Source organism: Anabas testudineus, chromosome 11, assembly GCF_900324465.2.
Source record: "Anabas testudineus chromosome 11, fAnaTes1.2, whole genome shotgun sequence".
NCBI classification, from domain to species: Eukaryota; Metazoa; Chordata; class Actinopteri; order Anabantiformes; family Anabantidae; genus Anabas; species Anabas testudineus.
The window spans coordinates 20,397,652-20,424,923 of NC_046620.1; the positions used below are offsets into that span (position 1 = coordinate 20,397,652).

At 40.1% G+C, this 27,272-nt stretch overlaps 1 protein-coding gene across 1 annotated transcript; it reads right to left on the reverse strand.

The window, feature by feature from the left end:
• Positions 1–1,890: 1,890 nt before the first annotated feature.
• Positions 1,891–22,236, reverse strand: LOC113153604 (NACHT, LRR and PYD domains-containing protein 14-like). Its single transcript, XM_026347285.2, has 11 exons — positions 20,168–22,236; positions 19,465–19,589; positions 18,982–19,092; positions 13,776–13,886; positions 11,288–11,366; positions 10,870–11,098; positions 8,819–10,622; positions 8,547–8,720; positions 7,901–8,071; positions 6,527–6,573; positions 1,891–3,419 (listed from the first exon to the last, which is right to left on the reverse strand). The coding sequence occupies exons 2-11, from the start codon at positions 19,551–19,553 to the stop codon at positions 2,887–2,889; spliced, it is 3,348 nt and encodes a 1,115-aa protein (XP_026203070.1). The 5' UTR covers positions 19,554–19,589; positions 20,168–22,236; the 3' UTR covers positions 1,891–2,886.
• Positions 22,237–27,272: the final 5,036 nt, after the last annotated feature.

The following is a 27,272-nucleotide window of genomic DNA, read 5'->3' on the forward strand; positions in this document are numbered from 1 at the left end:
GAGAATGCTGTAGCACATTCTGTCAGGATGTGGCTCTTTGAAAACTCAATAAGCGAGTGTGATGAAAAAGCTTGATGTGGACACAAACACCTGCAATGTTTTCCAGTCCCATCAAACTAAGGCTAAGACTAGAGACCAGCTGAGAGTCTAGTTCCACTACAGCCATGTCAGGAACATCAGCTGCTACATCTGGTTCCATTTAATGAACCATATAATACAACAAAGTAACACTGAAACTAGAAACCAGCCTCAAAACAAAGAGAGAGAAAAGGAAGTAAAATAACATAAAATGACAGAAACCACTTTTTCCAGTCTTGTTATCAGAGCAGGATTTGATGGACTGTAGGTAAAAGTCAGCTTCTTTCTAAAGCCAGAGAACAGAGGAACTTTGTTAAGACCCCTTTCAGACGGATCTTGGAGCCTGTTTAACACTGGGTTTTTCCATTTGAACAAAGTCAAACAGAACATTCTCAGGGCATCAAACTAAATCGTCCCTTAGTTGAAAAAGACTCAATAGCCCATCTGGTACCAAAGTGTTTTAGAGCAGTGACAAAGCCAAAATCAATGGGATGAAGTTTCAGGGTGACCAGAGCAAAGCCAACATCAAACATCTATGTCTCCTTTAAACGCTTTAAGGAAATGTTGCACAGGATCCATGTGATTCTGTCACGAGCTGGATGAAGGACCCCATGGCCAGAGATAATTCAGATTCAGAGTAGAGTACAGAAGGTTTATTAACCACAGAAAAAGGACACAAACAAAGTGGGGGGGGTTCAGCAGAGGTCCAACAGAGAGAAGTAGGTGTCAGGTGAGTACAAAAGGTCTGGATGTGAGTTGCTGTGGAGAACCAGAGGGAATGGCGGAGGTAGTAATGACTGTGATCTGGAGATGATTGATGAGTGTGAGAGGTGAGGGTGACAACAATTCCAAGATGTCCGTTGGACAGAGGGGGAGGCCTGAGAGCACTGAGAGCACTAAGACACATGACTGATAAAGGTGGTAAGTTCCAGGTGAGTAGTGGCAAGTTTGCTGAAGCACCATACAAAACAGTTCAAGTCCAAAAACAGATTGATAACCGAAGTTTAGTTTCACAAACAATTAGACAGGTCAGACAAGAGTAGGCCAGATCCAATAATCCAACAGTTGAGTCCATGAGACTAATACCAGAGGTTGCAAGACACAGAGAGAAGGGTTAAAGGGAAGTCCAGCAGGCAAAATCCACAACAAAATAACAATAACAAAAACACTAGGTGGTCCACACAGAGTTGAAGCAGGGAAAGCAACAATGAGGGAGGGAACAGATCAGGTAAAAACACTCACATAAAGGCAGGTTCAGGTCAGGCAGGTCTGGTGAGGGGAATCACACAGAGACAGGGTAGAAGGGGTGCAGGTCCGGGAAGGGGCATTAGACAGATACAGGTCCAGGTCTGGTACTGTGAGCAGGGGGAATGACGGGGAATAAACAGAACTCACAGCACCTGGGGGTCATGCCAGAGACAGGGTCCAGGACAGACAGAATCCGAAAAATCCAAAATGGCAGTCCAATTGAAAACACTGGATAGTTACTCAAGGGGTGAGAATAGACTATATGGCAGAGGAGAAAGGTGAGCAGGCCTGGATATGTAGTGTGGGGGAAACTAGGTGCAGTCAATTAGGTGGGTGAAGGTAATCAGACTGGGAGGAGGAAAGTTGTCAAAATAAGGGCATGGGGGAAATACAGGCAGCAACGAGGCTGGTTGAAAAGAACTCTCCTTCATCTTATTAGATGAGATGGATTTCTGAGGCACAATCCAGACTTGTAGTGGATGATGTGAGTCAAAAGGTACTGGTCATTGTGGATGAGTTTCCTGCAAATCTATGCCAGTTGCAGAAAAAACAACAAGTGCAGAGTTCGATTTCCCACAAAAGATTTTATTAAACAGTTTTGACAAGCGAAATGCAGAACAGAGGGTATGCAATGAGACAAACGGAACAAATCAAAAAACCTAAAAAAGGAGGAGAAAACAAAGGGACTCTGCAAAAGTCAGTAAAACTAGAGACTCTCTGGTCTAAGAAAGAAGAAAGAAAACACAGCAAACGGTGAAAATAAACGCAAACACAAAGAAAACAGTTCGCTGGAGCTGACTACTGAAAACTGAAGCTGGTTGGAGCAGGGAACTGTAACATTAGGACCCTGAACCATAGAGTGCAAAACATCCCCACCTCTACAGAAGCCCAATTGAAGGATTTGATGCCTTTAACAAGGCAGCATCCTGTTCCAGAAAAAGAACAATGGAACAGCTGGAGTCCCAGGTCCAACACAAAAACCTGGTCATCCCTTACATGGCTGGGGTTTCAGAGAAGCTGAAAAGGATTTTCAGAAAAAACTGCATACCGGTCCAGTGAAGTGAAGAATGCTCTGAGCTGTACATTGGAGAAACCAAACAGCCGCTACACAGAAGGCAGAACACCTCCGTGAATCAGCTGTGTACCTTCATCTTAAGGACAACGGACACTCGTTCAAGGACAATGACGTGCACATATTGGACAAAGAGGACAAGTGGTTTGAGAGAGGGTTGAGGGAAGCCTCTTTGAAGTAGAAAACTTTGGCTGGAGCCATTTTCTAGTTTCTAGTTATTTCCATTTTCTTTTCAAGTTTGAACAGGTTTGCTAAAGAACTTCCCATAGCCAAACTTTTCCAGATAGTTAAAAGAGTCATCATCACCATTTTACAAACAGTTGAACAGATGATGATCAAAGTGATAAAATCATACAAATGAATGTTCAGTGTTTGAGTCTCAGACAGATCTGCTTCACAGTGAAGAGTATGTGTGATGGTGAACAGAGTCTACTTTGATTTCAGCACCAGACCTTCAGTCAGCAGAGTTTCTGTCCACAGAAGAGACTCTACACAGAGACACTACACAGAGACACTGAGGAACCCGGCCAGATCCTGAACCCGGGATAAGGAGGTTCAGTGAATGTGGTGTTGAAGGTGTGGAGGTGGATCAGTTTGTCAGAGGAGACTCTGTAGAAGGACAGAGTCCCAGCAGGACAGTCAACATACACTGATACTCTGTTAGAGACAGAGGAGGAGGAGATGGATGTTACTGTGTTATTGTGACAAACAGAGTAACCATCGTCAGAGCAGAACAGACTCCAGGACAGATTATTTCCTCCAAACACACAGTCATTACTGTCTCCTATTCTTTGGATTCCTTTGTAACTCACTGATATTTCAACATTTCCTCTCCACTCGACCTCCCAGTAACAGCGACCAGTCAGAACATTTCTACACAGCAGCTGAGACCAGTAGTCAAATCTGTCCCGATGATCAGGATATGACTGATCCCTCTTCACATGTGTCACCTTCCTGTTGTTGTCAGACAGTTGTAGTTTTCTGTTTACTGTGTTTGGGTCCAGTTCCAGTTCACAGGCATCTGATTGAGAGACAAGACACAATACAGCTGCAGTTTATCATCTGTCGATTTCTCAACAACTAAAGTAAATCAGTGACATTTAAGATTCAACTGGGAACAATGTTTGACTCCATTTAAGTGAAATTAAACAATCCAGTTAGAACAACCTCAACAGCGATGTTCTGCTTTGTTTCTGCTGTGGAGCCAAGTAAGACAGCTAATGGAGATCCACATCAAGAAACACATGGACTAAAAAAAGTCTCACTAAGAAAACTGGCACATCATCTTTCACTGCAGCACAAAGAAGCTCTGAACCCTCTGCTTTCTAAAGCTCTTTTTACCTCCACTAAAGAGCTCACATTTACAGTGGTAAGAAAAAGTATGGGCACCCTTTGGAATTTCATGGTTTTCTGCATGAATTGGTCATAAAATGTGCTCCGATCTTCATCTAACTCAGAACAATACAAAAACACAGTCTGCTGAAAATAATAGTACACAAACATTATATGTTTTCATGTTTTTTATTGAACATAACAAGTAAACATTCACAGTGCAGGGTGGAAAAAGTATGTAGCCTAGCCTAATGACTACTCCAAGTGCTAATTGGAGCCATGAGTGAGCCAACCTTGAGTCCAATCAGTGTGATGATATTGGATGTGTTGCTGAAAGCTGTCCTGCCCTTTAAAAACACACACCAGTTTTGGGTTTACTGGTTTCAAGAAGCACTGCCTGATGTGAACCATGCCTCGCAGAAAAGAGCTCTCAGAAGACCTACGATCAAGAATTGTTGACTTGCATGAAGCTGGAAAGGGTTAAAAAAGTATCTCCAAAAGCCTTGATGTTCATGTGTCCACGGTAAGACAGACTGTCTACAAATGGAGAAAGTTCAGCACTGTTGCTACTCTCCCTAGGCGTGGTCGTCCTGTAAAGATGAATGCAAGAGCACAGTGCAGAATGCTGAATGAGGAAAGAAGCATCCTAGAGTGTCAGCTAAAGACTTACAGAAATCTCTGGCACATGCTAACATTTTTGTTGACACATCTACAATAAGGAAAACATCAAACAAGAATGGAGTACATGGGAGAACACCACAGAAGAAGCCATTGCTGTCCAAAAACATCTACATCCCCTCCCGTCCACTGTGCTCAACCAGTGAACGACGTCTGGTGGTACCAGCACCACACAGTCGACGACAAGGAAAATTCTTCAGCTCAGTGATCCCACAATGGTGGAATGGGCTGCCTATCTCTGCACGCTCAGCCACCTCACTTGCAATCTTTAAAAAACTGCTAAAAACAGAACTCTTCCTTGGCACAAAAAACAAACAAACAAAAAAAAAAAACTCTCTTGTACTTACATCTCTTGAAACAGAAACACTTTTTTGATAGCACTTTGCTTTGATGTTTTTTCCCCTTGCCTTAGATTTTGTTTGCTTACCTTGTTCCTCACTTGTAAGTCGCTTTGGATAAAAGCGTCTGCTAAATGACTAAATGTAAATGCAAAAAAAATATTGCAAAGTTTGACGTTTGCAAAAGAGCACCTGGATGTTCCACAGCACTACTGGCAAAATATTCTGTGGACAGATGAAACCAAAATTGAGTTGTTTGGAAAAAACACACAACACTATGTGTGGAGAAAAAAAGGCACAGCACACCAACATCAAAACCTCATCCCCACTGTAAAACATGGCAGAGGGAGCATCGTGGTTTGGGGCTGCTTTGCTGCCTCAGGGCCTGGATGGATTGTTGTCATTGATGAAAAAATGAATTCCAGAGTTTATCAAGACATTTTGCAGGAAAGCGTAAGACCATCTGTCACCAACTGAACCTCCACAGAGGATGGTTGATGCAACAGGGCAATGACCCAAAGCAACAAGTAATTCAACAAAAGAATAGCTTCAACAGAACAAAATACACCTTCTGGAGTGGCCCAGTCAGAGTCCTGACCTCAACCTGATTGAAATGCTGTGGCATGACCTTAAGAGAGCCATTCACACCAGACATCCCAAGAATATTGCTACACTGAAACAGTTTTGTGAAGAGGAGTGATCCAAAATTACTCCAGATCGTTGTGCAGGTCTGATCTGCAACTACAGGAAACGTTAGGTTGAGGTTATTGCTGCCAAAGAAGGGTCAACCAGTTATTAAGTCCAAAGGTTCACATACTTTTTTACTATTTTTACATGTTATGTTCAATAAAAACATGAAAACATATAATGTTTGTGTACTATTATTTTAAGCAGACTGTGTTTTTCTATTGTTGTGACTTAGATGAAGATCGGAGCACATTTTATGACTAATTAATGCAGAAAACCATGAAATTCCAAAAGGTTCACAAAGTTTTTCTTGCCACTGTACATGCAGGAGCCTCATAGACACAAATGGACACAGACACAGCCTCAATCAGTAGGAGACTCAAAAAAACACAATTGGTCAAATTGGCAACAAGACAAACCAACAATGTTTTCTCCTGAAGATTCCATCTCTCAGCCTATTTTCCATTTCCAACTTATCACCTGCAGCTGGCTCTAGAAACCATGTGGACGCTTCTCTGAAGTCTGTGTGACATGCTCACATGCTGCTTCTACAAATACCAGCTGATGCATGAACAATGGAGGGTGCCTAGTATTTGTGTGTATGTTTTGTCCATGTGGCCTCAGCTCTCCCATTCAGGGAGGAACTGGAAGGTAAATCAACCTCAACTCACTTTACTCAACTGTTCTACATGAATTCTCATGTGAGGTGTTTCTGACTTGTAGCTTTTTCAACACTGACTTATTAAACACATCCAGAAAGGAAAAGTGAAGCTACTTTAACACAACTTCTATCAACTGTGAAGTACCAGTTTACCAGCAGCACCTGAAGGCAACAAAACTCCTTTGTGTCTGCTCCACTGTTGAACGTGTTGATGAGTTTGGTTGGATCACTGTGTTCACTTTGTTGTGTTGGTGGATTTGAAATGGATTGATTGAAGTTTGATCCGAGACAACACAGCTGCACATGTTCCACTAGATTTTGACATTTTTTAACTAAAGTACAAAGATGAATTTCTCCAGAGATTCATTCAGGATTTAGCTTCTGGTTTTTGTCTGTGTGTCTGGAAAGATGTTAGAATTCAAACACACTCACACTTCGTCAGACCAGGTTTCAGTTTCTGCAGGCCACAGTGGTCCAACCTGGAGGAAGAGACAAAGTCAGAATCAGCTTCATCCACCTTCACTCACATCCACCATGAAACATGAAGCAGAGTTCCTCAGTTAGTCAGAGAAACAGTGGGAGAGCTGCTGTTGTCTGTCCATCTGTCCATACTGAGACTCTTCATCATCAACATCTTTGTGTTATGCTCTTGTACCGGTTCCATTATATTGTCTAATTCCCTGCACAAAGCAGAGGAAATAACGTAGTGTTTTCCAGGCTGGGGGTCTTAATCTGCTGCTTAAAACTGTTTCTGATGTCATGATAAACAGGTGGATGTTCGTCCTTTAAAACAGCCTGAAACGTGTTGGACAACCTTCTACTAGAAAACTGATATGTCTGTCTGACCCATTAGCTCACTCTCCTACTTCGATACATTATCAATCGTGTCTTTGTCTCTTTTCTTCACATCACCATCCTAGATTACAACACAGTCATTCCACACACTGCACATAACACACACGTCAAACATCTTCATAACACCAGAATCTTAAATGAATTGAACTTCTTCAAGCAGTAAGGAGCAGGTTTCTCTTTTTTTATGATGTAGTCTACATGGAGACTTCACCTCAGTCTGTCATCAGACATCACACCCAGATATTTCTACTGTTCTTCTCATTAACTACAGACCCTTTATATGTTTCTTTTGGTCCCAAGATGTTTTTCTTACAGAGTGGACTGAGCCAATGAGAGGTGGACTAACAGCAGGTTAGTCCAGAGTCAGTCTCAGTCCTCGACACGGCTGTAAACAGTCTGTGTGTAGTCTTCTCTCTGGTATTCGAGCTCTGAGCTTCTTCCTCTCTGTCTCCCTCTGTCTGTTTCTCAGATCAGAGCTGTTAGTTTTCATTATTCAGTTGCTGGTCCTTCTAACCTGTCCAGTGTTTTGTCTGCTGCTTGTTGTTCTTTTCTTTCTCTCCTCCTTCCACTCATCCCACTAGAAGAAGATGGCCATCCAGCCTGAGCCTGGTTCTGCTGGCAGGTTTTTTCTGTCACAGGGAGTTTTTCCTCTCCACTGTTGCCTATTGCTGCTCAAGGGAGATTTGTTGTTTGTTTCTTTTCAATTAATTCTGGTCATTAAGGTCTAAACCTTATTACTTGAAGTGCATAGAGACAACAGAACTTTACTAACAATGTAAACTTTCCACTGGACCTGTGTAACAGTCTTTTAAAAGCAGATCAGGATCAATAATACAATTATTTCTTCCTCCTCTTTTGGTGTCTCTCCAGTTAGAGGAGCACTAGGTGACCTCCTATGTAGGCTGAACCTAAAAACAGCCCTGGGTGAGAGAGTCTGTTGTCTGTGTTTACCTGAGAGTGTCCAGTCTCCAGTGTGGATCCTCCAGTTCATCACACAGCTTGACTCCTGAGTCTCCTGGATGATTATAGCTCAGGTCCAACTCTCTCAGATGGGAGGGGTTGGAGCTCAGAGCTGAGGCCAGAGAAGCACAGCCTTCCTGTGTGACCAGACAGCCTGACAGACTGAACACACACACACACACACACACACACACACACACACACACACACACACACACACACACACACACACACACACACACACACAGGTCAATAGATCAGCTTAGGCAGGGTTAATAATGTAAGTGCTGTTATTGTTAGATAGATAGATGTTATTAAAGAAGCAGCTAATGAGAAATAAAAAGAAATTCTGTGAATTTAAATCTACAATAGGCAACATAATGATCTGTGAGACTCAAAATCAATCCACTCTGTTCCATCCAACCCTACTTCTCTCTGCTGTGTTCTGCTACACTCCACCACACTCCGCACAGCCCTTTGGGTTTTAGTCATTATCAAATGACAATAAAGAATTAGAATTAAAAAAAAAAAAAAAAGGATTCTCCATAACTAATCAAGCAGAAATTATTAACATTTATTTTAGAAAGATGAGCCTTGCTCAAGAGCTTGTAAAAGTGTAACATAGCTGAATCCAAACCTGAGAATTTCCAGTCTGCAATGTTGTTTCTCCAGTCCAGCAGACAGCAACTTTACTCCTGAATCTTGCAGGTCATTGTTACTCAGGTCCAGTTCCCTCAGACTAGAGGACTGAGAGCTGAGAACTGAGGACAGAGCTTCGCAGCTTCTCTCTGAGAGGTTACAGCCACTCAGTCTGAAGAGAACCCAGCAAAAACAAAAGAAACATATATTAAAATGTTCCATTTAAAGTAAAGGATAAGAAGAACCTGGGCATGTTCTATGTTCACCTACAGAGCTTTGTTGGAGGCTTTGACAACCGGCAGCAGCCTCAGAAGAGCCTCCTCTGAAGCAGAGTATTTCCTCAGGTCAAACACGTCCAGATCTTTTCCTGATGACAGTAAGATGAAGACCAGAGCTGACCACTGAGCAGGAGACAGTTGATCTGTGGAGAGACTTCCTGTTCTCAGGTACTGTTGGATCTCCTCCACTAGAGAACCATCATTCAGTTCATTCAGACAGTGGAACAGGTTGATGCTTTTCTCTGCAGACAGATTCTCACTGATCTTCTCCTTTATGTACTGGACTGTTTCCTGACTGATCTGTGATCCACTTCCTGTCTGGGTCAGTAGACCTCGTAGGAGAGTCTGATTGGTCTGTAGTGAAATACCAAGGAGGAAGCGGAGGAACAAGTCCAAGTGTCCATTTGGACTCTGTAAGGCCTTTTCCACAGCACTCTGGTGGAAAGGTTTTAATTTATGTGTGTGTCTAAAAACTTTAAAAGACTTTGATGTTGATTGTTGTTCAGACAGCAGATTGACTCCAGAGTTGATGAAGGTCAGATGGACATGAAGAGCAGCCAGGAACTCCTGAACACTCAGATGGATGAAGCAGAACACCTTGTCCTGGTACAGTCCTCTCTCCTCTTTAAAGATCTGTGTGAACACTCCTGAGTACACTGAGGCTGCTCTGATATGGATGCCACACTCTGTCAGGTCGGACTCATAGAAGATCAGGTTTCCTTTCTGCAGCTGCTTAAAAGCCAGTTTTCCCAGAGACTTAATCATCTTCCTGTTCTTTTTATTCCAGAGTGGATCTGTCTCAGCTTCTCCATCATATTTGATGTTCTTCACTTTGGTCTGAACCACCAGGAAGTGGATGTACATCTCAGTCAGGGTCTTGGGCAGCTCTCCTCCCTCTCTGGTTTTCAACACATCCTCCAGAACTGTAGCAGTGATCCAGCAGAAGACTGGGATGTGACACATGATGTGGAGGCTTCGTGATGTCTTGATGTGGGAGATGATTCCTCTGGCCTGCTCCTCATCTCTGAACCTCTTCCTGAAGTACTCCTCCTTCTGTGGGTCAGTGAACCCTCTGACCTCTGTCACCATGTCAACACAGTCAGGAGGGATCTGATTGGCTGCTGCAGGTCGTGTGGTTATCCAGAGGCGAGCAGAGGGAAGCAGGCTCCCCCTGATCAGGTTTGTCAGCAGCACATCCACTGAGGTGGACTCTGTCACATCAGTCAGGATCTGATTGTTGTGGAAGTCCAGAGGAAGTCGACACTCATCCAGACCGTCCAAGATGAACACAACCTGGAACTCTTCAAACCTGCAGATTCCTGCTTCTTTGGTTTCAGTAAAGAAGTGATGAACAAGTTCCACCAAGCTGAACTTTTTCTCTTTCAGCACATTCAGCTCTCTGAAGGTCAATGGAAATGTGAACTGTATGTCCTGGTTGGCTTTGTCTTCAGCCCAGTCCAGAGTGAACTTCTGTGTTAAGACTGTTTTCCCAATGCCAGCCACTCCCTTTGTCATCACTGTTCTGATTGGTTCCTCTCTTCCAGGTGAGCCTTTAAAGATGTCTTCATGTCTGATGGTTGTTTCTGGTCTGTCTTGTTTCCTGGATGCTGTTTCAATCTGTCTGACCTCATGTTCATCATTGACCTCTCCAGTCCCTCCCTCTGTGATGTAGAGCTCTGTGTAGATCTGGTTCAGAAGGGTTGGGTTTCCTGCTTGAACAATCCCCTCAAACACACACTGGAACTTCATCTTCAGCTTAGACTTGAGTTTACGTCGACACACTGCAGCATCAGTTCCTGAATGAAGAAAGAAGAAATGAAATCAGTGAGTGGATCCTTCAGAAAATCAGAGAGTCTCAACATTTGATTGTGTCTGTAGAGTTTTTCTTCGTCCATCAGTTTGATCATCAGTGGAGGATAAACAGCCTCTGATCTGATACAGATGTGTGCAGCATATTTACAGCAGAGTTTGGAAATGGAAACCTCTCTCATGTTGTTTCCATTTCCTCTTTTCATCACGTTCAATCTGTTCAAATCCTCTTACTGCTCTGCAGACAGTCAGCCAGCTCCTCCTGCTTCATTCTCCTCAGGAAGTTCAGTGTGATCTTCACAAATGACTCTCTGCTGCTCCTCCTCTGCTCTTCATCCTCACCATCCAACACCTCCTTATCCTCAGTCTGACTCTCAAAGCATTCTGTGTAATCTGGTCTCAGCACCCTCTGGATCTTCTTCAGCTCGTTCTTCACAAATGTGACCATGTTCTCCTCCAGCCGCTGGAACAGAATGAGAAGAGAACATTTAATTTCAACTGGTAGAAGACAACATGTGATTCATGTGTCAGTCTGAAGACCTGCTGGTCTGAACAGAGCAGCATGGACTCTGTTGGGACCTGGATGATTGGTTAGTATTCAACCTGGGTTTCATGTAGTTCATGGTCAAAGTGTGATTGTACATGTACAGACCTTAAATACAGAGTTCAGGTCTGGTTGATGCTGCTGGTCAGACTGATCCCTGTGAACCTCTGAGCTCTGCTGCTGAACTCTGGGAGAAAATATAAAACTTTAGATAAGAATTTAACCATATTTGCAGCCAAACTAGTGATGGTGGAGTTTGTTCTGTGGTGTCAGGTGTTGTGATATATCTGCCTTCCTGATTTCAGGAGGTCATTTGACACCTGTTGATGATCAGGTGATTGACTTTTTCTCTTTTTATCTGACCCTTGGTTGAACACTGATCTTCTTTTCTGTCTTTTGTAGAGCATGATGTTCTTTACCTCGACATCATCATCTGTCACAACATCAGATCATTTCTACAGTTTATCTTCATATTAACCCAAAACACAGAGGTTACATGTTGTAACAGCAACGATAACGACAACAATGAAATTGAACGGCAGAGACTGAGGATCAGGCTTCTTCCAAAGTGGGCCCTCCTGCACCTCAGAGCCTTGTACCTGCGACCTGAGGTCAGTGGAGGTAGATGTTCATTGAGTGTGTGCGGGATGGTGTTCTATTGAAAAGAGCAGTGTGTTTAATGGCAGATGACTGTTGGTGTTTTAATGAGGAAAACTGTAGCTGTGGAACAATGGAACTGCAAAATTCCTCATTTTAGGGGCATATTGGTTTCAGACACATTTCCTCACAGTCTTACTGGGTAGATGCTGAACTTCTATTGAGGATCAGTTACAGTGGACGTGCTGCAGCTGGACGCTCACCAATTAGCTCAGGCTACAATTAGTTTGACTATTGTTTTATCAGATGCTGTTCAAATTTAGTTAGTTTATCTGAACTACAGTACCATCATCTTCTGCTGAGGTACAATCAGTTACTGTAGTTAAGTTAGACTTTATACGCAGTTCATTTAATTTTAATTTTAGACTTGAAGAGATTGTTTTTGTGATTGCTGACTTACCCACTTAAGAACATTTACATTTATCTGTATTTTACCTGCAGATACTAACATTTCCTGACTTGTTGACATGTTTCTGTGGCTGTTCTGTTGTTTCTTTGTGTTATTGACTTCTATTCTGTATGTGACACCTGACATTAACTGGATCTCAGCAGCAAGAAAAGAGCTTTGTAGTAGCATTTGTCCACTTAAATGTATAAAGATTAATGTAATTAAATATATTTTCAGAGGCTGAAAACTGTTGAGATGTTTAATAGTAGAAATATTTACTTGTTTCCCACATGTCATGGTTTTGTTGATGGTGTATTGTTTGATTTCATAAGTAGATGTTGAAGGAACTACTTTCAGACCATGTCCTATGTTAACTCTTAAGCTCAGTGTCCAGTATAGTAATCCATCATGTCGACTAAAATAGATTAATAGCACCAAAAAAGTGACGTTCACAAAGTGAAGAATCTAGGGGCAAAGCAGTTTTTCCTTAAACAGTTAGATTTTTTAAAATTGCTTTGGAAGCAGAGAATATTTAATGTATGTATAATGGACTTTTATTTTATTAACATCACGTAATATTTAATATTATTGTGAATATTACTTTTCAATTTGTCAGAGTCATTTCTATATATTTCACAGACGACTAAAAGAAGTTGGCCTGGTCAGAAAGTTAGTAACATCTGGAGCAGAGTTAATGCATCAGATTAGCCTTCTGGTTTCTTCAGCTGATGCTGTGTACAATTTAAAGGTATGCAGTAACATGAACTCAATCCAAGATCATTTGCTCCTTTTTTCTGACACAGTCAAACCCAACATCACTTTTTAAAATAGCATTAAACAGGTTCTATTTCAAGTTTAAGGTTATTTTAGAGGATGGACTTTATTGTATTATATTAAAACACAATTCAATAAAACAGCAGTTTGAACAAAGGTTTGACATTTGCTTTTGATTTCCTGATGATTGTTGATTCAGTATTAAACCTTTCACTGTTTCATTTACTGCTGTATACTCTGTCTGTTGAAGGGCAGCGACCGAGGGACCCCTACATTTTGGCACAATAACATTCTTGATGACTGTAGTCATTCTAATTTTCGGGTTTTGTTTATGCTACAAACTTAAGCATGTTTCAGAAGCTCTCCATTGAGCTTGACGTCTTTAAAATGTTTTCCGAGTCCCAGTCTGCAGAAAAAAACCTGTAAGATTTTAGGTGCTGTGTTGTCTGTTAATGAACCAGTCTATTGTGACTTAATAAGAGGTTTTAATTGGAAACTGTAAAGAATATAATAAAGGTGCAGCTGACAAAGTCTTTGTATACAGTATCTTAATGTTAGAGTATTTTATTTAGGAACAAAAAGAAGGCTTCATATTAGAAAATGCTACGAGAAACTTATAAGTGATATTTAAGTAAAGTTTACAGGATTTAAGTAAAGTTTACTTATTTTCACTTATAAGTAGTATTCATGCAAATGTAATTTAGATAAAATGAACATTTGAATAAGATTTGGACCAGGACAACCAGATTATAACAAAGTTCAGTTTTAAATTCTTACCTTCTATCAACAGGTTGTTCATCTTTAAAGGTAAGAGGGTTCTCCTTTGACCGGTCACTCCTCATGGAGACCCCACTGGGTTCAGGACAGTCTGCTCTCTGCTGCTTCATCCTGATACAAACCAACAAGTGACAAATGAAAAGTGGTTTGAAGCTGAAAACAGACGAAGGAGAGGGTGGTTTTATTGTTATTAGCAGCTCAGTTCCATACATACAGTGCCTTTAAAAAGTATTCACCTGCTTGCATCTTTCATCCTTTTATTGACAGTATAGATCAATCATGATCACTAAAAGTTGGTGACTTTGACCAAAAAGTTTATATAATGTCAGTAAAAGAATGAAACATCCAAGGGCGTGAAAACTTGTTATAGGCACTGTATTTATGTCATCTGTTTAGTTAGTGTAGAACAGGTTAAGATATTAGCTCTGTTTTTATAGTTCAGGGTTTAGTTTTATTTCATAAAGCAGAATAATAATTTGGACCCTAACTGTTCATGTAAATGAACAAACATGTTTATAGTTTATTCATTTTTAATGACTTTGAGAAGATTTCAACTAATTTTGATTCAGAGATTTAACTGAAAGCAACTATAAGGTGGCAGTTCAAGAAGCGGGGGGTGGCCAGAAAAAGAAAAAGGTGACCTGCCCTCTCCAGGTTGGAGGAGAGTTCCTCCCTCAAGTGGAGGAGTTTAAAGATCTTGAGGTCTTGTTCATGAGCAAGGGAAATATGTAGTAATGCGGTTGGTGTATAGGTCTGTCATGGTGAAGAAGGACCCCTAGAGATAGGGTGAGGAGCTCGGGGTGGAGTTGGGGGTCCTTCACATCGAGAGGAGTCAGCTGAGGTGGCTTGGGTATCTGTTTCAGATGAGGAGGCTTTGGGGAAGAACCAGGACATGGAGGGACTATGTCTCTTGACTGGCCTGGGAATGCATTGGTGTTCCCCCAGAACAGCTGGAGGAGGAGTCTGGGGAGAGGGAAATCTGGGCAAATATGCTTAGACTGCTGCCCCCGCGACCTGGCCCTGGATAAGCAGAAGAAGATGGATGGATATAAAACTATTTAACCCTCGAGGCACCTTTAAAATTACCATACACTTTTTACCTTCGGGACCCCAAACGGGCCCTCTCATAAAAGTGAAATAAAAATGCGATATATCAATATTTTTTTTCACTTTCACCACATCAGATCTCTTCAACAGCTTCAGACCTATCCAACTATATAAAGGTTTTTATTATTTTTGTATGTTTTTTAGGTTTTTATGCCCTTTTTGTCATGAGAACCCCCGATTTTTCAACAGGCAAAAACGCAAAACATGCAGTATTTACCAAAAATAAGATACAAAGTGAAATATTCCAAATGAGGGTATTAGAGCCTTGACTAAGTGAATATTTGATAACAACTTTGATTTTGATGCATTATTATTTTTGGAGCAATATGAGTTTATTCAAAAAACTTACACCTTTTAACTTCGGGACCCCAAACGGGCCCTCTCATAAAAGTGAAATAAAAATGTGATATATCAATATTTTTTTTCACTTTCACCACATCAGATCTCTTCAACAGCTTCAGACCTATCCATATATATAAAGTTTTTTATTATTTTTATATGTTTTTTAGGTTTTTATGCCCTTTTTGTCATGAGAACCCCCGATTTTTCAACAGGCAAAAACGCAAAACATGCAGTATTTACCAAAAATAAGATACAAAGTGAAATATTCCAAATGAGGGTATTAGAGCCTTGACTAAGTGAATATTTGATAACAACTTTGATTTTGATGCATTATTATTTTTGGAGCAATATGAGTTTATTCAAAAAACTTACACCTTTTAACTTCGGGACCCCAAACGGGTCCTCTCATAAAAGTGAAATAAAAATGTGATATATCAATATTTTTTTTCACTTTCACCACATCAGATCTCTTCAACAGCTTCAGACCTATCCATATATATAAAGTTTTTTATTATTTTTATATGTTTTTTAGGTTTTTATGCCCTTTTTGTCATGAGAACCCCCGATTTTTCAACAGGCAAAAACACAAAACATGCAGTATTTACTAAAAATAAGATGCAAAGTGAAATATTTCAAATGAGGGTATTAGAGCTTTGACTAAGTGAATATTTGATAACAACTTTGATTTTGATGCATTATTATTTTTAGAGCAATATGAGTTTATTCAAAAAACTTACACCTTTTAACTTCGGGACCCCAAACGGGCCCTCTCATAAAAGTGAAATAAAAATGTGATATATCAATATTTTTTTTCACTTTCACCACATCAGATCTCTTCAACAGCTTCAGACCTATCCATATATATAAAGTTTTTTATTATTTTTATATGTTTTTTAGGTTTTTATGCCCTTTTTGTCATGAGAACCCCCGATTTTTCAACAGGCAAAAACACAAAACATGCAGTATTTACCAAAAATAAGATACAAAGTGAAATATTCAGGATGAGGGTACTAGAGCCTTGACTATGTCAATAATTGATAACAACTTTGATTTTGATGCATTATTATTTTTGCAGCAATAAGAGTTTATGTACAAAATTTAGACCTTTTATCTCCGGGTCCAAAATGGGCACTCTCATAAAACTGAAATAAAAGTGTTATTTAGAAATATTTTTTTTCAGTTTTACCACATTAGATCTCTTCAACAGCTTCAGACCTATCCATATATATAAAGTTTTTATCAGTTTTATATGTTTTTTTAGTGTTATCCCCTTTTTGTCATAAGCACAGGAGAGAAAAACTCCTATGCAATATTTACCAATTTGTTATTTTCTGTCAAAAGATGTTTTGTTTTGTCATGTGTGTCTGTGTGTTTACAATGCATGTTGATGCATAAACCACAGATCCCTGTGAGGTGAATTTAGCATGCATGCACTCCACGTTTGGTGCACTGGTTCCACACCCTTCTGCACTGTGGGCACAACACCCACTGCTTCTGCTTTCTGGAGGTCCCTGGCTGTAGCTTCTCCTCCTCCTCTTCTTTCTCCACATGACCATGGTCCTGGCCCTGGGCTTGTCGGACCAGTCTGTCTGCAGACAGTCCTCTGTGCAAATGCCTCCTCTTTGCCATGGCTGGGGCAATGAGAGCTCTGTCAACCGACTCTAAGAAGAGATGCCAGCTGCAGCACATCGTGCTGTTCCAGCATGGGTCCACAGAAGTGAGCAGGACATAGGCATTGTAACATGACATGTCCATCATGTCATATTCCTAGATATACTTGAAACCTGCACGCATATGAGGTCTGCCTGCAGGCAGACAACATCTTCAGCCCATAATATCTTCAGACAACCTCTTCAACCCATAATTTCCAGGTTTGGAGGGCACATACTCTCAAATGCAGTCTCAGGGCCGCTGATCCTGACAAATGCAAATGTATAAGTCCGTCCTGGGGTCAAGATGGGAGGGGGAAAGAATGTCAGGGGCTCTTCATGTGTGGCAGACCAAAGGATTTCCCCATTTTCTGATCTCTATTGAGATATTACCACTTTCTCTTCCTCCTCCTCCGAGTTGCAGGTCCCCTAGTTGCCTAGCAGGAGTTCCACCTGACTCTCGGTTGACTTTTCACTGCTGGTAACTTGCTCCTCACTCTCCTCAGAGGACTGCAAGTCTGCAGCAGGGGCCTCGCCTAGTTTCATTCTTCCCCTGATGGCTGTCTTCAGGACATATGACCAGCCAGACAAGGCTGCAAACTATTCTCCCTGCATGTTTATGCAGGTGCATGTCTGTGTTTACTACACATCCAATAGGAGAGACGAGGCTCTCTCTTGATAAGCCCAATTGGCCTTTGATGACACACACACACACACACACTCACACACACACACACACACACACACACACACACACACACACACACACACACACACACACACACACACACAAAATGTATTCTCAATCACTTTCACTCTGTTTTATAAACTTAGCCAATTGGGCCTTTGATGACTGAAATTTCACATGCGGACACAGTAACTCTCTCTCACACACGCACACACTCACACACACACACACACACACACATAAAAAATACATTTTCACCCACATTCACACTACTCTTTTACATCAGTCCTACACACCAAGACCATTTTTGTGGTGCTCAGATTTCTTATTGTCATGCATTTTGGTAACGTAAGAGAACCAGTCCTCGATCGAAACCTTATGTGATAAAACCCTGCTGACCCTGGTGGTTTTGGGGGGGTCATGAACCGTAAGACCTTTTTTTCCTGTATTTTGAAGGTAGAGGCTTAGATTTATTTGGTATTAATGGGAAAAGAATGATAATAGGTCAGGATTACAGTATATCAAAAATATGTTGTTATAATGGAAGTCAATGGGACCAGAACGGGTCCCAAGGGTAAAGAGTGTATGCATTTTGCATATCTCCTATTCTATACACCTTGTAATAAAGGGGAATTGGAATTTTAAAATTTAGAATAAAAGAAAAATCCTGGGGAAATTTCATACAGATAGCCTTTCAATTGACTGAGATATTGAAAAATGAAAAACCAAAATCAGCAGAATGTACACGTTTGGTACCCCAAGGTGCCTCGAGGGTTAAACTGCTACATGGTAATCAGACATTAAAGAAGCTAAGTCAAAGACTAGCTCTCTGTGCTCTCTGGGCACGAAAGCTGCAGCTACTTGCTGATCCACTGTCTGCTCTAAATCAACAAGATCAGGTTGATTCATAGATTTGTGACAGTCAGAACACAGAGGAACACAGAGAAGGAAGTTGACACTGAAAGACTTGAACTTTAGAAGATCTCCACTGAAGTCCAACTGTTGAAGCCTCATATGAACCTTAGCTACACATTAGAATCCAGACTGTGGATTTTGGCTCCATCACTTCCACTGAAAGGTCTTTAAGAAGAGATCCCTCTGTGTCCTGTATGAACAGTAGGAATGATCCCACATATTAAAACCTGGTTCAGAGATCACATGGACACCTGACTGCTGTTTGAAGACACACTTGAAGAAATGGGAACTCTCATTCAAGGTTGGATTGTATTTTATACTGGAGAGATTTTTATTCTGGTTTCAACATAACTTAGCATAAATCAGTTAGTTTGTTAGTAAAGATGTTTTTACAGCCTAACTATGCAGGTAGTTCAGTCCTAAAACAGACCACGAAGATCTGGACTAAGACTTGATTCCTGTTCTCAGGAGAATCAGAAAATAAAGTTCAGTTTTAAACTCTTACCTTCTATCAACAGGTTGTTCATCTTTAAAGGTAAGAGGGTTCTCCTTTGACCGGTCACTCCTCATGGAGACCCCACTGGGTTCAGGACAGTCTGCTCTTTGCTGCTTCATCCTGATACAAACCAACAAGTGACAAATGAAAAGTAGTTTGAAGCTGAAAACAGATGAACTGTGAGCAGCTGAAATGTTGGAAGCAGATAGAGAATCAGTAAGAAGACAGTGGATGAGGAACGTTCTCCTGTTCCTCAACATGGACTCTGATCAAAGATGCTGTCTGATCTTAGTGGAGGAGTTGACTAATCAGTGGTTGGACTCTTTGTTCACTAAGACAGTTCAGAGTTCATCATTAGTTCTTCTAAGATCTTACTGAGGAGCTGAGTGGCAGATGTGACAGTGAGTGGGAATAATGATGGAGCAGTGATTGTTGGAGTGCTGAGCTTTGACATGGAGAAGAGTCACGGACAGTTAGAGATCCTCATCTCACCTCTGAGCTTTGGTCTGGCTCTCATGTTCCCCACACAGAGTGGTTTTAGAGGGAGGGACTCCCTCCTCTCTGTCCTCACACTGATCCATAGGGTCCACAGCTGCTGGCAGAGCTGACCTCAGCCTCTACAACAAGGTTTCACCATAGGACACATTAGTTCTCCTTCATGTCTCTAACATGTTCCAAATCCTGTAGAAAACAGTGAAGCAGCTGCTCTTTCCATCAGACACACTGAGCAGGTCCATCCACTCTGCAGCCTTGGGGACAGTCCACACATGGACTGTGCTAAAGAGCTTTCGGTCAAACCAAGTCTGTCTCAGAGCTGGAAGACGCTTGTGTTTTGGATCAAATCCACCTCTGACTAGTTGATCCTGTCAGACCAGTTCTGACACTCGCTGCATGTTTCACTGATGATGTGGCTCAGATTACAATCAAACTGCTGCTGGTTCTACCTCAGAACCAGTAACAGGAAAACATGCAAATCATTCTCGGCCCACTCTCTTTTAACTCAGAGAGAAACTGGGAGGAATCAAAATGCTGGATAAAAACCTGGAGGATTCAATGGATCTGATGAAACACAGGATCAGCATCAGAAACATTTCTACTCTCTAGTCAAACAATAGAACAGTGATACAGCACGGGAACGGGATCAAAGTGATCCTGTTCATCAGACATTGACAGATTTCTCTGGGAGGATTCTCACCTGCTGAACTCACTTCAGACACTTTCCAGCTTCATGTGCAGAGGAAACATTTGGAGAGAAGAAGCTGCTCGTTCTCCCTCGTCAGTCCTGGTGTCTGTAAGTGATTGATTTGAGGACGTCGTCACACTCTCAGAGCTTCAGAATCCAAGTCAGAGCGTCAGAGGGATGTTAAAACCGGTGGAACCTGTGTCAGAAATTCCTCATCAGATGATAGAGTTCTACTATCTGTCCACTAGATGGAGCCAACAGAGCTCAGAGACTCTAAGTCAGTAACAGATACAGGAAATGGAAAATATAGGAGACCCACCACTAATGATGCTGCACGAACACACTGAACTGGACCTGAATGATGTGGAGTCTGTGTCAAAGGAGCTGCTCACTACTGGAAAGCTCTCTGTTCCTGTTTGATCCCCTTCGACATCTCTCAACTCAACTCTAGGAGAAAAAGCTGACACGAGACCAGAAATCCATTCAGAACCCAAAGTCCACATTTGATCAGTTGATCCTTTGGTTTGGAATCTATGTCTGATCTGATGTTTCTACTCTCTGAGACATAACAGCCCGGTCTCAAATCACAGCACAGACTAATAAAGGGCGCCTAAGAAAACACAAGGGGAATTACCTGCAGCTGCTCCAACAGTGTCATGTTGATTTCCACAGCATCATTCATCAGAACAACAACAGAGTGCTCTTCTACTCCTCACTCTGCTGACAACACTTTCTTCCTTTTATTGTTTTTTTGTGATCAGCAACATGCAAACATTGTTGATATTTAAATATTTTATTTTATGTTTTAATATTTTCAGTTACATTTAGTAAAAACACATTAAATAATGTTTAGTTGTCATGGGGGCTTTAAAAGTAAGTGCAGAAGTTCACTAGTGGAATTGGTTTAAACCTAATGTGACATCTGCAAAGAAAAACATGTAAAAACTTGTAAAAACGTAGGAAACAGTAAAAACAAAGTTTATTAATGCTTCACATCTTTGTTTAATTATTATTTTAATGTAAAGTCATTTACACCAGCCTATTTTGCACATAAGCAACTTTTGAATAAGAGACAGCAAAGTTCATTCATTAAAAATCATGCAAACCAATAGATGCGTTTTCATCCACATCTTAGTGTCATGTTATTAGTAATGTTACTGATAAAAAGTCCTTTAGTTCAAACAAACACTTTCCCCTGAAAAGTGTGTTTCTACTAAACAGCAACAGAAACAGTAAAAAGCATGTTTTATCTCAGCTGTAAAGTGTCTTACCTCTCTGGTGGTCAATGTGGGAAAGGAAAGGACACAAGAATGGATTCTGTCCTTCGAAAATATGATTCATGATCCACTTTATGTAAATGTTCAGTTGTTTTGTTGGTTCTGTTCCATAAAATGAACAGTGGGGTAACAATTCATGAAAAGCAGGAATTCACAGTTTCCATCAGAAATTTAAATATGTCTTTAAAACATATGAAAATTAAGGAGGAGAGAATTAGGAGAGAAGGTGTGAAATGAAACATGCATAAACACAGTGTGTCTGAAAATGAATGTTTCATTCTTTTTGTGTTCTGATTAGAAGAAAGCTTGATGTATTCCCTACAAACAGTGTTCTGTCAGTGCTGAAGTTCATCTGCAGATTCTTTTATTGAGCCAGTTTTTCTGACACACTGTATCTGACAGACTTCCTTCAAATGTTCATCCACTGGTTTTTAAATCTGACGTGAATCATGAAAACTATAAAAATAGGTTTTATTGATCAATTCCACTTAGTGGCTGAAGTTAACATCCAACATTTTGAACTGTCTGACTGCAGCCTACCTGTCAAGTATCAGTGGTGGAAAGATCTGAGTACATTTACTCAGTTACCGTAGAATACAACATTAAGATACTTGTACTTTGAGTGTTTCCATTTGATGATGCTTTGTACTTTAACTGCACTACATTTCAGAGGAGACTCTTGAGAGGCACATTACTACTGAAAAGAGAGTAAAGAAACATCTAATAACATTTACTCAAGTACTGCACTCACGTACTTTACTGGAGTTTGGTACTTTTACTTTTACTCCACTACTATTTTCTGACTTTTCACAGATGTATTCTAATAAAATATAATCAACTAATAAATGATGTATACTCCATGTTTAATCATGTTTATTTAATTAAATCAGTTCCATTTTACCAGTGGAGCCATTTTCCTTCCAGGTCTCTGTAGTAACAGATAGATCATCTCTATTTTTTTTGTAGTTCACTGTATTTTTCCTCTTTGAAGGTTTCTCAAACAAATGTGGCCTAGAATTGTGCATTTAGTTCATCCTATTGTAGTGGAGTACTTGTACATTTGAAGTACAAGTTAGAGCATGTACTTCAGCCCAACACTGGTGATGTTTACACATGAATACACAAAACAATTATTAGTCAATAATATATCATTCTGCAGTACTTTTACTTTGGGTACTTGAAGTATACTTCATGATCATCTTTATCAATACACTTGAGGCCTGAAGATATTCGAGTTCAGCAGAAACTTGGTTGACCATGAGGTGAACTAATAGATTTGATGCCACAGTAACTTCACTAGTCTTTTTCTAATCTTCTATTCTGTCTAGACTACAGTGAATAATAAACTGACAAGCTGAATACTGGGATACATACTTATTAGAGTTCAGACTGAACCTTATTACTCTTCATTCCATCAGAATCAGTGTATTCTCAAGGTTCGGGTTCAGTTGTATGTTGATTGTATGTTACACTTTGCATTTATTTGAGAACTTTTTTTTCCAGATTAAGATTTTATATAGAAAATATAAAAAAGAAATTAAAAAGCTCCTAACCTTTAAGCTAGAAACAGAACATTAAGTGAACTTATTTTAGTTCAAACAAAGTCATTTTATTAAAGCAGCACTCAAAATAAATGGTTGGTTAACAATCAAATAAAATATACACAATCAATTCTTAAGAGAAACAATAAAAACATTTTTTGATAAAGAAGAAACTTTCTATTTGTAGGTCTGACACCTAAAATAGAGACAGATTACAGTATTAATTCTAGAAACTACACAAAAAATCAAGAAACAACAACAACAACAAAAAAAAAAACAGACACAGTAAGAATGTTTGGGATGTTCCTGCATTTCCACAAACAATGACTGATGAGTATAATGAAATGAACTGCCTATAGAAAAATGAAAGATGGTTTGAATTCAGAATCAAAGCTGGTCTCCATTAGAATTAGCCAGATTCTTTGGGACATAAACCTTGTAGTTGTGATCCAGGTCTAAGTTAAATGGACAAACAGATGATCAGGTGTGTTTTTCTATCACACTTGATTCCATTCTTCCCCAAGTTGGTTCTAATCAGAGTTTTGTCAGTCTGCTGATGGCCTCATTCACTACACCAAAGAGCTGAAACACACAGTCGTACCTACTCCGGTCTTCAGGTTTGACCTGATCCACACTTGTCTGGAAGGTTTCATCATGGTTGGGCAGAGACACTGAAGGAGGATCTGGACAAGAGGAGAAAGTAAAAGAGAAGAAGATAATGGAGGTAGAAGAAGTGAGGAATCGTGACCAGGGTGGAGAAAGAAGAAAGCCAAAGATTAACTATCGACACCGGAAGAGAAAAAGAGAAACGGATCCATCCAGATATTCCCTTGAAAACAGAAATGGAAACCTGGTTCTGGTGCCAAAACAAACGTCAAGGTATCACCACATGTATTAGTCTGTAAATCAAGAATGACAAAAACTGTTTCACAGCAGCCAAACTGCGCTGTTCAGTGAAAGAACAATCTTTCTATTGTGACGTGAATATAATGCTGTGAACCTCTTCATCTACAGTTTAATCTGTTGTCTTGCAAAACAGATGAAATGAACTGATAGTGCTGTATTATGGTAAATGGTAAATGTTCTGCACCCATTCACACACACACACACACACACACACACACACACACACACACACACACTCTTTGTTTGAATGCATTTATTACTTATATAATTCATATTCATATTCAGTATGTTTTCATGGCTGTAAATTTAGATCTCTCTGTGAGTTGTTGAAGATCAAGGGGGGGCAGCCCTAAGTATAAAATGACTGCCAGCTTATTCCATGAAAGGAAGGCTGCAGAGCCTGTGCCATTTTGTCGTTTTTGTTTAGTGTGTTGGTTATGTTCATGGTTTGTGTGGGTGAGAATAAACACCTGGTTTGTCTGCACCTCCTCTCTGCCTCAAGCCTCAAGAGTATTAATCTTCACCCACTAAGATTAAATAGCATTGCGTTTCGTTTGATGCTCTAAGAATAGGTGCGTGATTGAACAGGAGCAAACAAGGTGGAGGCGGCCATATTGAAATGAGGATTGTGTGTTTCACTAGTGTCCACCATGAAGGCTTTGGAGAGAGACCAGCTTAACCGCAGGAAGAAATTCAATCCAGAGGAATTAGAGGTGTTAGTGGGAGAGGCTAATAATCACTTTGATGAAGAAGAAGCTTATAGTCCTTACTGACTGGATGATGTTGGCCTGCGGTTTCAGAGCGATCCATGTCTTTGTCTTCAGATCCAACTCTATTAAATTTTCTCTATCATAACTGTACTTTAGATAAGTGACACTCTCTGTAACATATTAGAGACAGACAACACACGCTGCAGTTAACAATGATGCATGGTACATACTATGTACTAGATACTACAGGAAAGATTTTAACTGGAAAACACTGTACGTGTCAAAAAGAGTGTTTTCTTTGCAGTGGCTCCATCTGTACATCTGTCCAGTGTACATGTCAAACTGATAATGACTTAATTAATAATGATTCCATTTTATATTCTGCTCACCATATTACCACAATCAGGGTTGCCATGGTTACGCCAGTAACGTCACATATTTTACATCAGTTTCCCAAACAAAGTCAATTTCAGTGCCGATTGTACCAAAATTATTTTATGTATAATCTTCTACATGCATCTGTTAATCCATTTCTGGCTGATCCTTAATTGGCTGATATTTTCCCACACTAATCTTAACTGTGACACAAGGAAGTGATATCTCACAGTGTTTACCTGTCAAAAATACATATTTGTATGGTGTAGACAGACAAACAGCTTCAACTAATCACTAACTTAAAAGGAGTAAAAAGGAGACACTGAAAAACAAACAGGGCTGAATAGGTGGTGGCCAATTTCATTTAAATCAACTACAAACACAAGTAATTGTACCTGGGTATTTACACTTAGGATGAGTTTAAGTCTCTCCTTTGCCTCAGTCGGTGCCTAAATGTCCTGGTCATGTTCTCGCAGTGTTGACTGGAAAATCGTATCTGACTGATGCCATCTTCTTGTGATATGGTGCCGTCTTTCAGTTGCTTGAAGACAAGATTCATTCCTAAACACAGTACACTTGAAATGTTAGCTATTAAAAAGCCTTTGTTATGTTATTTCATCTGCAACAGATGACTCATGAGTACAGGAGCTACATATAAAATACTTATGTTACAACTGGCCGCATCACTGTCATGTAAAGCAATGCACATGTGTAAACACAAAACACAGTAAGTAAAATGCTTACATATTCATTGTTGATGGTTGAATCCTTTTTCCATTTGGGAACACTGTATATATAAGATTATAGATTTATAAGACAAAATTCAATCTCCCATTATACAACAATTTTCCCAAGGGGATCAATAAAGTATGTCATACTAGATTCCTCTGTTCATCAAACCAGAGAAGGAAGACATTACAGTAACTGTGGATGCATTGATGATGTCAGTGACAATAACCTTAGTTATTTCACTTAGAATATGTATTTGTCTGAGTCACTTGTCTGAGGCAGAATAAGAAGGACAAGATAACTTCACCTGGATGACTGAGAATCTTCACAGATAAACAGAATTATCAGTTTGTTCAAGACTGAACTTAACACCATAAATATACAGTATTGAAGGTTTAACTGGTGCCTCTTTCAAGATGGCAGCCAACTCCTCCAGATTGGCGACCTTATCTGTTTTTCCCATCGGTGATGGCTCTGCACTTCTACAAACAAATGTTGTTAGCTTTACAGTTCTTATTTCTATCTAAGCATTTTAAATACTTTTCTGTCAATGCACGAACGGGGTAAACCTATATCAGCTGATTTTCTCCTCCCATAATGAAGAAGAGCATCAGTCAAGAGACAGAGCCGATATGATGGACTCATCTCATTTGTGACTCGTGCAAATCTTCTAAGAAGGCACCATAACCTCTCCATGCCTTCTCCATATCAGACCAGTTCTCCCAGTTTTCTTGTGCTAATCTATGAAGACACTTTCTCACAGCACATTGAACTCATGATGCATGTTTGCTTAATTGTATAATCCTTCCTTTTAGAGCAGAGGTGTTAAATGTCCCTCCCAGGATGAAGTTAAAACTGCTGTAATAATACTCCAAACCATGTATGGTGAGGGTCATTTAATTTTTATTACAATTTGTGTTAAGTGTCAAAAGAGAGTTTCTTTTGATGCTGCAGATGAAAACTTTTCTCAGTTCTTTAATTTTAATTCACTTTGTGTTTCCTGTTTCAAGAAGTCACCTAACTTTACACCATTTATTTTCTTATTTCACACAGTTTGCACCGTGAAAATGAGTGTTGTCTCACTCAACACTCATTTTCTCTGTCCTTGTACACATAAAATCTGTAAACCATGCTTTGAAAATATGCTCCAGATCAGATTTTCTCATTTGTTGCACGTAAACTCGTAAACGTCCCCATAAACTAGATGATTCCTTCTGGCATCCTCTGAAATGTACTCCAGTCACAGTGGAAGTGGTTTAACTTGGAGAATTGTAGCAGAGCTCAATTCTACTACCCCAACTGTAATGTGAACTAATGTCAGTGTATGTGTCAGGGTAATATTAATGCCAAATTTCTGATTTTGTTATCACTGACTTTATCTTGGTCGGTACAGCCTATTCATGTCATATTCTTCTGTTGCACACATGGTGTGAAAGAAATGTTAATAAGGTTAGATTGTGTTTTGTCAATGCAGTTATCTGAATGTGATTTGAATCCCCTTTTACCTCCATTTCTGTCTCTTCTCACACACAACAGTCTCAACACTTTGAACTTACTGAATTCAAACACAACCCATAAA

Excerpts from the sequence above, each read along its gene's own strand:
- LOC113153604 (XM_026347285.2), bottom strand. The coding sequence starts at position 19,553 with ATGGATCAGTGTGAGGACAGAGAGGAGGGAGTCCCTCCCTCTAAAACC. Across the intron at positions 19,093-19,464 it reads AGCCAGACCAAAGCTCAGAG|GATGAAGCAGCAAAGAGCAG; the intron begins GTGAGATGAGGA and ends GGTTTGTATCAG. Across the intron at positions 11,099-11,287 it reads ACCTGAACTCTGTATTTAAG|CGGCTGGAGGAGAACATGGT; the intron begins GTCTGTACATGT and ends ATTCTGTTCCAG.